The sequence below is a fragment of the Mizuhopecten yessoensis genome, unplaced genomic scaffold (assembly GCF_002113885.1).
Source record: "Mizuhopecten yessoensis strain PY_sf001 unplaced genomic scaffold, ASM211388v2 scaffold716349, whole genome shotgun sequence".
In the NCBI taxonomy this organism is placed as follows: Eukaryota; Metazoa; Mollusca; class Bivalvia; order Pectinida; family Pectinidae; genus Mizuhopecten; species Mizuhopecten yessoensis.
In genome coordinates, this window is record NW_018480072.1 from 47572 (window position 1) to 61882 (window position 14311).

At 36.7% G+C, this 14311-nt stretch overlaps 1 protein-coding gene across 1 annotated transcript; it reads right to left on the reverse strand.

The window, feature by feature from the left end:
- Positions 1-537: 537 nt before the first annotated feature.
- On the reverse strand, positions 538-14305 carry LOC110443513 (chaperone protein DnaJ-like). Its single transcript, XM_021487778.1, has 7 exons — positions 14048-14305; positions 13701-13770; positions 8193-8316; positions 5971-6023; positions 4808-4874; positions 1985-2037; positions 538-594 (listed from the first exon to the last, which is right to left on the reverse strand). The coding sequence occupies exons 3-7, from the start codon at positions 8266-8268 to the stop codon at positions 538-540; spliced, it is 306 nt and encodes a 101-aa protein (XP_021343453.1). The 5' UTR covers positions 8269-8316; positions 13701-13770; positions 14048-14305.
- Between the last annotated feature and the right edge of the window lie 6 nt (positions 14306-14311).

Sequence of the window (14311 nt, forward strand, 5' to 3'; positions counted from 1 at the left end):
TAACATATCCTTGAGGCATAGATGCTCAATTCCACATAAAGTCAAAATTCATTCAACCCTTCTGAAAAATAGTCTTTTTTTAAAAATAAAACAATATTACTATTTGGACCAGGTGAGCTTTTAAAGACTCACACAACTAAATCAGCCAATCAGCAAATGTTTTTATGATTGTAATCCCTACCCAGCATTTGTTCCGGTTTAATACAGTGCCTCTGAGTAATTTAAATAGGTAATTGTTGACATATAAACCGGTTTGGCTTGCAAACCTCCGGTTGTCAAAAGTAGACGCCTGTAGCGCTCTTATATACCACTAAACTTACCAAAAAATGCCTTTTGAAGCCTTTGTCAGGTATGTGTCTTTGAATCTAGACAGTTGTCACTACTGTTAAACTTCAAATATTAACGCTATTAGCTCAAAAGCTTAGTAATGACATATAGTAAATGATTTAGTTGTGGAGTCCTAAATAATTATATTCCAAAATCAAGAGTTTTAAATCTTTCGAAGGTTTTATAAATGTCTGGAGTCTTGGTATTTATTCACTGTAGTGCTGACACAAGGGGGGNCCAGGGGAACAGTCTCACCAGGATGTCATACTGTAAAGAAAATGCTTCAATTAACAAGAGATCTGCAAGCTAACATAATGTGGTCGTCAACTTTGTGCTTCATTTGTGTATATGTCGAAACAGATGATGGAATTGGGCATTTACCAGAGAAAAAAGGTAATAGTTAGGACTGCAATGATATATCATAATGATATCGTGATACTTTCTCGTGTATTGTATCAAATTGTTTTGTTTGCCTGTATCATGATCCACAAACAGTACCTAAATGATCACTCATTTTGTTATCTAACTCTTTAAAGTGTACTTATTTTTTTAATCCTTCAGTAAAGATATGGTCATGATCAACCTTTCAGTCATACCGAAAAATACTAGAAATTTATACAAAAATATATTTTGATAGTACTTTACAAATTTTGATTTCACTCAATCATTATGAAGTCAACCTTTTATGCAGATATTTGTATCATGATATGTATTGTATCGTAAGCATTGAACCCTGATACATATCATACTGTGAGGTGTGTGTATCTTTGCAGCCCTAGTAAAAATATTTGCTCAGTTTGAAACACACAACTCAACCAGTAAAATATAGTATATCGATTATGAAAGTGAATCTGCAAAACTAACCAATCAATCAGAAAGTAGTGTACACATTAACTCATTCACTCCTGACTTCTTATAATGAAGTATTTGAAACTTTCAATTGGACGAGTTCAAATGTGTCTGCAGGGGTGAATGAGTTAAACATTGTAGCTTACTTAAGTTGTGCTAGATATCTATTCTACTTTAACTTGGCACTGAATGATAATGCAAACATACCCATTTTAGTGCACTCAAGATTTAGCACATTATCAAATACTAACAGGTACAGTATGTATTGATAAACTGATCATGAAGCACTTGCAGAAAACAATAAACAGAAACTTCAATTAGTGCAATCCTAATTTAGTGCAATGTTTCAAGTGGAAAAAACACTAAAATAAGATTAGTGCTAAATCATATACACAGTGTTGAAAAATTCTAGAAAAGAAAATTCTACTTTCATTTTCAATTCCTAAGAACTATCTAATATACTTCATCCTAGCTTACAATACTATTATCTTACGATATTATTATCTTATGATACTATTATGCATATATAGAAAAAAACTCAGTACATGTAAAAAAAAAAAGTATAATCAGTGGGTTATATTTAGAGAAATATTACATACAGAAATAATCCACCAGTCAGATTGAATGATACTTAATAAGATCTGCCTAGGGTAAAGTGTGTAGGAAGAAGGTAGAAGTGAGGTACTGCTAAGACAGGCGGCCGGCAGGCCTCTTGAGTCTATAATGCCTATCTATCTATTGAGTTTCTTGAAATAAGATTAGATTGAGGGAAGTCTTGGAAATGCTCCGTTGTCTCTGACAGACTTACCGGTATACCTTCACCTTCCATCCCTCCCTGGTCTCCTCCCATGGCACTTGGTCCTGGAATACAAACATACAATGCTAGAGTATTATTTCACTGTTATTAAAGAAAAAGTCTGTTTCAGTTACAAATATTTTTACTTAAGGATCTTCTTTGTAAAACCACATTAATTGGACATTTGAATATGGTCTCTTCCAGGTTTAGACAGCTCAAAACATCAGAACAACATGTTTTCTCTTGTTGTCACATTCCAGTTTATATCATGTTTTATCTGACAAATGAGAAGTAACAAATCTACTGTACTTAGACAAACAATGTTTTTAAACAAAAGGGCAGATTCCATAAATAGAGGTAACTCCAATGTTTGTATTTTATTTAAATCCTTTATTGGTAGGGATATGTATACCAAGTAACATCAAAATTGATGCAGTGCTTAGGAGGAAACAGTGCAAACAATGTCAGACATAACTCCATAAAAAGGGGAGGGAACTCCTACTTAGTAAGGTGTGAGGTTTACAAGGTATCATTTAAGGTGGCTTCACACTTTCGCAATTAACCAGCAAAACTCGTTGAAACTTTCATATAATGGTTATGCAACTATGTCAATTTTGGAAAACATACCAAAAAAAATGAATTTTCGTCAATTTTAATATTTTCCGTTTTTTGTGTGTGTGTGGCATTGTTCGGAACAATAACAGCAATAATAAAATGAAAAGAAGCATTTCTAATTAACCCTACAAATATTTTGTTTATCGCAAAATATGTAACACATGTTACACAAAGTGTTTTTTATTGAATTTGTACGGATAAAAGTGATTATCTACAAGCTAAAAGCAAACAGGACACAAAGATCTATAAATATAAAATGGGAAATTGAACAAAATATACACAATGGCTTTATAATTAAATTATTTTACATTTTACAATCACTTTGATCCGGGTGAGAGTTATCTTCCTTGAAATAAATCGGAACTTTTTGCAGAGGGATGACATTTACCCAATGACAGTTGTCTCTGTTTACATATAACAAAAATGATGGAAATAAATCAAAAATATGATATCAAAATTATCAATTTATTGTTCTTTAATGGAACCAAATTACCCTCAGTCATGTACACTTTGGACATCATTCCACAGTCCGCTAACTCACGGTATATTTATAATTACATGTCAGGTACATATGTGACCAGAGGCTATCGCATGGTATGCCGTTCTCACGTGCACTCACACATGCATTTCATCGGTATCTTGATATTTTACAAAACATTATTTTCACAGAGTAAGTAGACTACATTTGTAAACATGATTTAATCGACAGAGCGAAACTCCCTCAACAGCGAAAATCGTAAAGACCTCGTGCTTATGAACTCGTGTAAGCACGTGATATGCACATGTGAGGTCGGTATATGTCCGCATTCCATGTGTTTCCTATATGACCTTCTTGAGGTCGTCTGGTCTCATGTCAATGTCTTCCCCTGAGTCTGTTTATGTCTATGAATTGGAAAGCTCTACTCCTGAAGTACGTGTGATTATACATTTCCCGGTAAAATCTCTATATCGGGTGTTGACATATCATCGGCACGCACGTGCACTATTGTTTACCAGGGGCCTGTTCGTTTATGCGGAACAACCGGTTTGACCATTTATAAATGTAACAATTTCGGGTATAAATCCTGGCGGACCTGCAAATGTGTATGCAGGCCTTGCAAGGCTTTCTCAAGGCTCGCCTAAAACAGCACCAGTATACTAGGTCCGACCTTATTTAATAAACGAACAACAGTGGTCCGATCGGTTTGACAGTTTAAAACGAAAACGGCCCAGGTGTTACTATAATTTGCACTACGATACTGAATGCCCGATACGCAATACGGAAATGACAACACGGTGTACATGCACATTTCGATCAAGATAATTGAGTCCGAGCCGTACTTTTTCCAGAAGTACGTCACGAAAATGGACGCTGATGATGATGTATGGAGCTACCTTAAATTGATGCAGTGCTTAGAAAGGAGTAATGCGAACAAAATATTTCAATCGAAGGGACATAAATCCGTAAAAAGGGGAGGTAACTCCTTATTAACTTAATGCACATCCTTTCAATGTAAGGTGTGATGTCTACAAAGTATCATTTAAATTGATGCAGTGCTTAGAAAGTAGTAGCGCGAACAAAGTATTTTAAACAGAGGGCCATAACTTCATAGTAAGGGAAGGTTACTCTAATACAAATACATCATTGACTATGATCACATCCCCTCGATGTAAGGGTTATGTGTACCAAGGTATAATTCAAAATCAGTGCAGCACTTTGAATGGAATAGACAGACAGACAATGGAGAGAGAGACAGACAGACAGACAGACAGTCCAACTCAAGTTTTCCCCTCCTAACTTTGTTGATTGTCCATTGTTGATGTAACGTTGAAGCACTGTTGATGCAATGTTCGTGCATTGTTGATGAAACTTTGACGCATTGTTGGCGTGATGTCATACCGCTGCTATGACTGGGGAAGTTTGGCTTGGTGTTGGTTTTGATTGTGTTTTACGTCCTATTAACAGCTAACGTCAGGTTTTATTGGCGCAGGAAAGATGGCGTTCCCTGAGAAAAACCACCGACCTACGGCCAGTACCTGGCGACTGCTCCACGTAGGTCTCGTACCCGCGACCCAGGGGTAGAGGGCTAGCGGTGGCAGAACGTCAAACGCCCTAACAACTTGGCTACCGCACCCCCACCCCCCAAACCCTAGAGTAAGACGAGGATATCTCACACCTGTCAAGGAAAACAATATCTCCCCTGCATTATGGCCACAGAGTGGAGATCCAGGCAGACTTACCTTCTGTGAGATATTTATATGCGTAGCTGATTTCTTGAAATTTTTCTTTTGCATCTTTACTGTCATTCTGAAAAACATGAAGAAAACAAAAAATAGATAAACATGAAATTCCACCCCAAACACTGAGACCAGTTAAGCATAACATCAGCTGAATCAGGTCTTTCAGCTGACCCTTGACATTTAGCAATTTTGGAAGTTAAATTGCATTTCTCTGATTAAAGAGTGTCAAAACATATGACAAAACGATGTGTTCTTTCAATCCCAATAGTTAAAGCTCATTTTGCAGGGTCAAAAAGATATTTTCAAGGGTCCATACTGCAAACCCTGTGATTATAACAAGCCATTCGGATTGATATGACTCGCCTGTGCCCCGCTTTGACCATCAATGCACATATCAGAGAAACTGACTTAAACGCAAAAAACTTAATGTTGATTGAAATGCTGACGGAGTCATGATCGATGGACCATGAAAGGTAGGCCGCAACCAGCCTTTGATGTATGCAGATGTACTACCTAAGATGCATCTGTGTTCCAAGTTTAGTGGGTGTAGCACTTATAGTTTCAGAGAAACTAAATTAAACACAAAAACTTAATGTTGATGGAGATCCGGACAAAGTCAATGGACCATTAAAGGTAGGTCACATCCAGCATTTGATGCATGGGTTGAGATGTACTACCTAAGATGCATTTATGGTCCAAGTTTGGCTAGTGTAGCACTTATACTTTCAGTGATCCAAGTTTGGCTAGTGTAGCACTTATACTTTCAGTGAAACTAACTTGAGCACAAAAAGAAAATGTTGACGCTGTCGCAGCCGTCGCCAGAAAAGCAACACCTAATTCTCACTACCGTTACTTTGTAGTGGCGAGACAAAAAGTGACAACTTGTTTTTCATTGTGTCTTAAAACATGTTTGAAGCTTCAGTGAGCTGACAAAGAAGTCACCCATAAATGTGGGTGACAAATTAGTGAAGGATTGAAGATTATTTCTCTATGACACGAATAAATCAACTGATAGATTTCTTGGTCAGGCAAAACAGAACAACTTTTCAAATTAAAAAAAAAAATGTAAAATTTTAAGACCAACAATTTTCACAAAATTTCAAAATCAATCATTATAAATGACAGAAAATTAATTTCTCTATGTAATAAAACTAAATAGTTACCTTATCTGGATGGTAGCGAAGTGCCAGCTTCTTGTAAGCCTTTTTGATCTCATCTAAAACAAAACATATATCAAAATATTAACAACAACTGTTTTCTTAAATAGGGTAGTAGTTGACTCATTCAACCCAGAAGACACATTTGAACTCTTCCAATTCAAAGCTTCAAATAGTTCATAATGAAATTTCAGGGGTAAATGAGTTAATAGTTACTTGATTTTTACAGTCTACACGTATTATTTTACATCTTCAGTGTTACAACAGCAGTTACAATCCGACAACGGCAGTGATCATAATCTGTCAATGCCAGATTTTTTTGCCATGTTGTCTACAGCATTTACCCCTACGAAACCTATAATGAACAGTTTGAATTAAATAAATTAAAAGTATTATTCATGGAATTAATTCATAAACATTTAGGTCATGAAATGTTCATAAATAATTTTGGTTCATGAATAAGAATAACATTAAATGGTTCATGAACTACATTTCACAAAAAGTTCGTGAATAATTCTTGACTCATTTTCTCGAACTACATGTCTATGAACTTCTATTTTTAACTGGCATTTCCCAGAGATGCATACATTTCAATGCCCTGCATTTTTAATTGACCCATTGAAGAGCCATAGGTCACAAAATCTTGATTCATATTTGGACCATGCAACAGTAATCCTTCTGAGACAACAAGTATCTCTATAAATGTGTGCTGTCTTACCATCACTTGCTCCTTCTGTGACACCAAGTATCTCTATAAGTGTGTGCTGTCTTACCATCACTTGCTCCTTCTGAGACACCAAGTATCTCTCTATAAATGTGTGCTGTCTTACCATCACTTGCTTCTTCTGCGACACCAAGTATCTCTATAAGTGTGTGTTGTCTTACCATCACTTGCTCCTTCTGAGACACCAAGTATCTCTCTATAAATGTGTGCTGTCTTACCATCACTTGCTTCTTCTGCGACACCAAGTATCTCTATAAGTGTGTGTTGTCTTACCATCACTTGCTCCTTCTGAGACACCAAGTATCTCTCTATAAATGTGTGCTGTCTTACCATCACTTGCTCCTTCTGAGACACCAAGTATCTCTCTTTAAATGTGTGCTGTCTTACCATCACTTGATCCTTCTGTGACACCAAGAATCTCTCTATAAATGTGTGCTGTCTTACCATCACTTGGTCCTTCTGTGACACCAAGTATCTCTATAAGTGTGTGTTGTCTTACCATCACTTGCTCCTTCTGTGACACCAAGTATCTCTATAAGTGTGTTGTCTTACCATCACTTGCTCCTTCTAAGACACCAAGTATCTCTCAAATGTGTGTTGTCTTACCATCACTTGCTCCTTCTGTGACACCAAGTATCTTTATAAGTGTGTTGTCTTACCATCACTTGCTCCTTCTGAGACACCAAGAATTTCTCTATAAATGTGTGCTATCTTACCATCACTTGCTCCTTCTGAGACACCAAGAATTTCTCTATAAATGTGTGCTATCTTACCATCACTTGCTCCTTCTGAGACACCAAGAATCTCTATAAGTGTGTGTTGTCTTACCATCACTTGCTTATTCTGAGACACCAAGTATCTCTCTATAAATGTGCGCTGTCTTACCATCACTTGATCCTTCTGAGACATCAAGAATCTCTCAATGTGTGCTGTCTTACCATCACTTGATCCTTCTGAGACCCCAAGTATCTCTCTATAAATGTGCGCTGTCTTACCATCACTTGATCCTTCTGAGACACTAAGTATCTCTCTATAAATGTGTGCTGTCTTACCATCGCTTGCTCCTTCTGAGACACCAAGTATCTCTATAAATGTGTGCTGTCTTACCATCACTTGATCCTTCTGTGACACTAAGTATCTCTCTATAAATGTGTGCTGTCTTATCATCACTTGCTCCTTCTGAGACACCAAGTATCTCTATAAATGTGTGCTGTCTTACCATCACTTGCTCCTTCTGAGACACCAAGAATTTCTCTATAAATGTGTGCTATCTTACCATCACTTGCTCCTTCTGAGACACCAAGTATCTCTATAAGTGTGTGTTGTCTTACCATCACTTGCTTCTTCTGAGACACCAAGTATCTCTCTATAAATGTGTGCTGTCTTACCATCACTTGATTCTTCTGTGACACTAAGAATCTCTCTCTATAAATGTGTGCTGTCTTACCATCACTTGATCCTTCTGAGACACCAAGAATCTCTCTATAAATGTGTGCTATCTTACCCTCACTTGCTCCTTCTGCAACACCAAGTATCTCTCTGCAACGTTTCTTTTCTCGCACTGGATTTCTTCCTGCCATCTTCAGTATTTAAGTTGGAATTGAACCATGCTACTTCAAACTGAAAATCTGAAATAAAGACATGTACAGTATGCATGAAAACATGAATTGCACATGTTTTTTTTGCATGCTTTTTAATTTGAATACTTATTTATTTTGTAGACCATTTTTATTACGTTTTGTTTTGATTGTTTTCTGCATTTTTACTTTTTATTTTGCACATATTTTACCTTTTCATATCATGTATATTAATTTCTTTTTTTGTGTCTATATACTTTTTTATTTTTAATATACACTGTTTAAAGTTTTGTTGACCTAAATAGCTGTGCTCATCTGTGCGCCTTCCATGTGTGGGTAATGCCGCTGGTAACCATCATGTTTTATCAATATATCTACTCCAATAGTTTTAAATTCACAGCCTGGTCAAGATTTCTCTAAAAATGTTAGTACTCATTAAATTTTTGTTCTTTTTGTTCATGAATAAACATAATTTCCGAAGGCATACTGTGATCAACACATCAATGAAAGTCATTAGATATATACCTGTAACACTAACTTCAGTGAGAAAATCAGTATAGTGCTTCATCAAATGATATATAAGTATGTACTGGTAAAAGGGCAATGCTTCAACAAGGAAGCATATATACTTATCCAATGTTGGTTTCTCAAGAAATAGATACATGTCAGTGCTCCACATGGGTGTATGTGCAGTGTACAGAATTGACATCGGAGTAATTACCTGTATGCAAGGTAGCCTTGACCAGGTACAGCCAAACAGAATCCCAGTGTATATATGTACCAAACAACAAAGTTTGTTATTGACAGGTCTTTAGCCTTTCTATGTACCTGTTAATTGGAATACTCCTTACCTGGTGAAGGAACACAGCTGGATAAGGGGATGTGTTAGGGTTGTTGTGTTTTGTTCCAAAAGCAAAATAACAGCATGAAGTCTGGGTTTACTTTACATGAGATGTATATAGATCTATATTTTCAAAAAACAGATAATCTGTTTAAGAGTAGACAAATTTGCATTGATTATGTATCTTTATATTAACCTTTAATCTTTATATGCTATCGTTAAAATGAATGAAACATTGAAATGTTGTAACATTTGTTAATATTATTGAAAAATATTATTTCAGATCTTTATTCTTGATTTGTTTATGCTAACATGTTTGCTCTGTGAAGTAAACATGTTAGAACTTACAATAGAAATAATGATTACTTCTTAGAAATAATCTACTTTGTTTAATCTTTATTACACTGTACATTAACTTGATTAACTCATTCTCCCTGGAGACACATTTAAACTCTTCCAATTCAAAGGTTGGAATAGTTCATTATGAAATTTCAGGGGTGAATGAGTTAATTAACCATAAACCAGATTTTACTCTGAGAAGCTGTCCATGGAGTTAGTCCCCTATTAGTGATATTTTAGTCTGACAACAATCAGCTGGTGAGAGGTCAGCAGAGAGCGTGTATTGTCCTTACGGCCTCTGTTTGGTATGCTGTACATGTATTTTATGATGATCTCAGTATCTGGTATAGCGGAACTGGACGGGCTCAATTGGTAGAGCATCTGTCTAGAGTTCGGAAGGTCCCTGTTTTGATTGGTAACCCTGGTCTGGCCTTGCATTTTCCCCTTACCTGTTACAGTGGTGCCTATGTGACCAACCCTTGTTTCAAGCATTTGGTGTATGCTTGGCAATGGGATACCCGAACCTCGGTTGTCTTACTAAAACTTTCTGATACCATTTGTAGTAATTTTCTGATGCCATTTGTAATGCGAGTCGGAATCGAAATCAGAAATTTGAAATATATGTTCTAGACATTTTGCACTGATGTTCTACTGTTTTTTGTTTGTTGTTGTTCCGCTTATGTTGTAAATACTAGAAGTTGTAGGATCATTTCTAATATATATCATCTCGGTACACGTAACTGAAGAGGCGACTAATGTGGGAACCCCTCAGAACCATGAATACCCATACTGTGATATTTTACTTCCATCAACAGAGGTTGATATCACATTCATATATATATATGTTCAAGTATATCTAGATCTGTTCTCCTGGCACTTAGACCAGTGAGTCATGATATTACTACACATCTTTTAGAGGATTTTAAGGAATCAAATTCGGAAAAGAAGTTGTGCACTAGACGTGGGACACGGGCAGGAAAGGGTGCTGTTAGGCGAATACTAAGTGTTATCGGTGTTAAATCAAAAGGAACCAGTGGTTGTACCCACTCGGGCCTGAACACTGATAATCTCATCCATTTGGTCACTACAAATGGTCTGTCTGCCATGTACACTTTCTTGCAGGGCCATACTACACAGTTATTCCTCTGAATTTAGTGTCCTTATAATAAGTGAATAATAAGTCATTGTCCATTGCGCATGCAGAATTGTAACATCTCTGGACATTGACATTCTTGCATTGACAGAAACCTGGTTAGGTTCAGATATCGATGACTAGGTACTAGCTGAGCTAATACCAACAGGCTATGGATTCCTCCACAATGCTAGACTCGGCAAACGTGGTGGTGGGGTGGCTGTTCTGTTTAAGAAAGGCCTAAGTGTGAGACATCTCTTTTCCAGCCATGATGATGCATACGTATATACACACTTTGAGCACATGACTTGTTCTGTCATTGCTGGTAATAAACAATTTAGATTGTGTATCATTTACAGGCCTCCTCCATCTAAACAGAATAATTTCCGAAATACAGTGTTTTTTATGAATGGTCTACCTTTTAAGACCACCAAGTTGTTGTACCACAAGAGATTATTATCACGGGTGATCTAAATTTCCACTTAGACGTTCTATCTAATGTTGACGCTCATCAGTTCTCTGGTCTACTAGATTCCGGGGTTCTGATTCAGCATGTGACAGAAGCTACACACACCCATCGCCACACACTGGATGTGGTCATAACGAGGGAAGATAACTCAGTCATTGATGGCGCAATTTAAGTGATTGATCCAGGAATCCATGTCTAAGTGATGTAAAGGGGAACCAATCTGGTGATCATCTTGCTGTACACACAACACTGTATTGTTGTAAGCCAGATCGTGCAAGGAAAGAGGTGAGCTTCCAGAAATTCCACGAAATTTCAATACCAGATTTCAACAATGACATCCAGTCTAGATCTTCTTCAGCCCTTCAATCTACTGAAGGCAGGGTTGATGATCTTGTTGAAGCATATACATATCTGGTATAGAAGCCCTTATAGAGAAACATGCACCGTTGCAGACTAAGGTGATAACTGTGAGACCGAATGCCTCAAGCTCATACACGTGGTATAATGAAAATCTCTGCGTAGAAAAACAGAACCGTAGAAAAGCCGCGAGACAGTGGCGACGGACCAAATTAACCTTTCACCAACAGTTTTATAGGGAACAATGTCGGTTAGTTGGTTCACTTATCATTCAGTCAAAGAAGGCTTATAATTATTATTCAGAAAGATTCAAAGAATGTGGTAAGGATCATAGACAGCTTTTTAGACTCACCAAAAACCTAATGGGCCAGAAAGGTGAAATTATCCTACCAAGCTGTAATTCTGAAAAAGACTTATCAAACAAGTTTAGTGATTACTTTCTGAATAAAATCAGCTCAATCAGGAAAGGTATTGACGAAGTGAACTTTTCTGCTGACAATGATATCCGTCATATGACTGATGACATTGAATTTGATGGGGAACTATATGCATTGGCAAAGCTCCCACTAACAACCCAGGATGAGTTGCCCAATTTTAATCATGACCTTGCAATCAAAGTCCTGTGAGCTAGATCCACTGCCTACAGACCTATTAAAGCAATGTCTTGAAGCACTGGTTCCTTTGATTACCTCAATCATGAACAAATCATTGGCTGAGTCAAAGGTTCCATTGTGTTTCAAGAAGGCACATGTGAGACCATTGTTAAAGAAGCCTGGAATGGACAAGGAGGAGTTGAAGAACTACCTCCCAGTTTAAAAACTGCCTGTTCTGTCTTAGATCTTGGAGAAGGTTGTGTCCCGGCGTTTAGAGGTTCATCTCCATGCAATCAGTCTCCATGACAACATGCAATCGGCCTACCGCATTGGACACTACTGAGACGGCCATCCTACGGGTACATAATGACATAGCTTCTGCATTGGATAACAAAGGCAGAGCGGTGCTTGACATGCTGGACTTGTCAGCTGCATTTGATGTCATAGGCCATGGCATACTTTATAAACGTCTGGAATACTCTTATGATCATCTGTGGGCTACTGATTTAAACGTTTGGAAGGTATTGTTCCTCCTTCAGCTGGATATAAATAAAATGCTTTGTCGAAAGTGTAGGCTATCTTACAAATTAAATGTTAAGTTTGACAGGGTGTCATCAGGTGAATACCAATCCATCGCAGCATTTCTGAATACAAGATGCAGCTGTCACAGCATAATGGATATTGCAAACATCATCAATTTCATTTCCAAATACATATTTTTGATTAATTATAAGGTTCTGTCAACAAACGTATTGTTTTTGTATGGATGTTGTGTGTTATTAGCGAATTTCTCTGACGTCAGGTTTCCCTGGAAACGAAAGTGAAAGTAGATTTCGGAAATCGAATATAACCTTAAATTACTGAATTAAGTTTAATTTGATCGATCATTAGTCGATTATCAGTCATTTGATTGGAAGTGATGATTGAATATGAATTTACAAGTGATTCCCAGCACTATATAAAATAGAAATAGACCTGGTCTTAAAGAACCAGAAGTTATAAGCACTGAATTAATATCTCTCAAGAGCTCTGTGCCACAAAAGCAAAGTAAGTGGATAGCATATTAAACTAAAGGCAAACAGGTAACTGTCCAGTTGGTGGTTGAGGCTAGACTTTGGTCCATGGTGTTATATCCTTGAGCAAGATACCTTCAAACTTTTGTGGTAGATTTGAATTGTACATTTGTACATAAAAGGATGACGGATGATGATTGCCTTCTTAAAGCTTTCGGCTAGAGGGAATGACTATATATATATTAGGTCAAACAATAAAACAGCAGACTGGCAAGCTGGGTTAGCAGGTTTGATCCCTGTTGGATGCACATTATTTGAATTATTATTCTCTTTAATTTCATTTTCTGTTACATTTTATTACTGAACCCGGTGACACAAAATAATTTTTAATATATTTGAAAAGTTTAGCCTATGAAAATCATGTCAGACACGAGGACATGTTGCATAAAATCTAGTAAAAAAATAATTATTTTGGAAAGACGAAGAGGAGAGATATATTATTATTGTGTTTTTTTGTGTCTGGTCTTGTAAAATCTTTGAGAAATTGTGGAATGATAACTAAGAATGCTGTCACTAAAAATATTCGACAACACACACATGTATATACAAGTATCACAAACGTAGGAATTTGTGAGTGGAAACTAAACTGGCATAAGTAAGAATGTTAGACGGTGATCTCTCCTGACCTTACCCAATACAAAGAGCCAAACTGCAAAATCACCGGGTTCTGTAAATGCTGGTTGGGCTTCAGTATTTCTAACCTGGCGAGCACAAAACAAAACATTCTTTGTAATTTAAAGTATATTTTGTCATCTGTAACACGGTGTGAAGATTAAGATCATCTGACAGCTCGACAAAAAACAAATTCTGTTTCACTGAGAAATATAACCATACGGTATAGGGCCACTCACAACCTAACGTTAGCATATCGGGTCATTATTAGAATACGAGATGCCGTTTTTCGGTTTCTAAAACTTACAAATTAGTATTGGCAATTAAATAGAATAAATTTTACCTGTATAATAACTTTACAAACACCTCATATCTTGCTCTGATACACTGGTCAAGGTAAGTTTCCTGGAAGGGTACACACAATGAATGGTGGAGTTTCCAAAACCGAAAGTTGACGTGCGCATGTGCAACTTACAATTGTATATCCATAGTTTCAGCAAGCAAAACGTTTATTTAAACTATTTTCTATGTGATATGTTATAACATTTGATATTCAAAATGCCTCAAATCTCAATCAAAGTCGGACATTGTATAGAATTTTGGTGAACTAAACTTGCTTTCTTTCCGTAT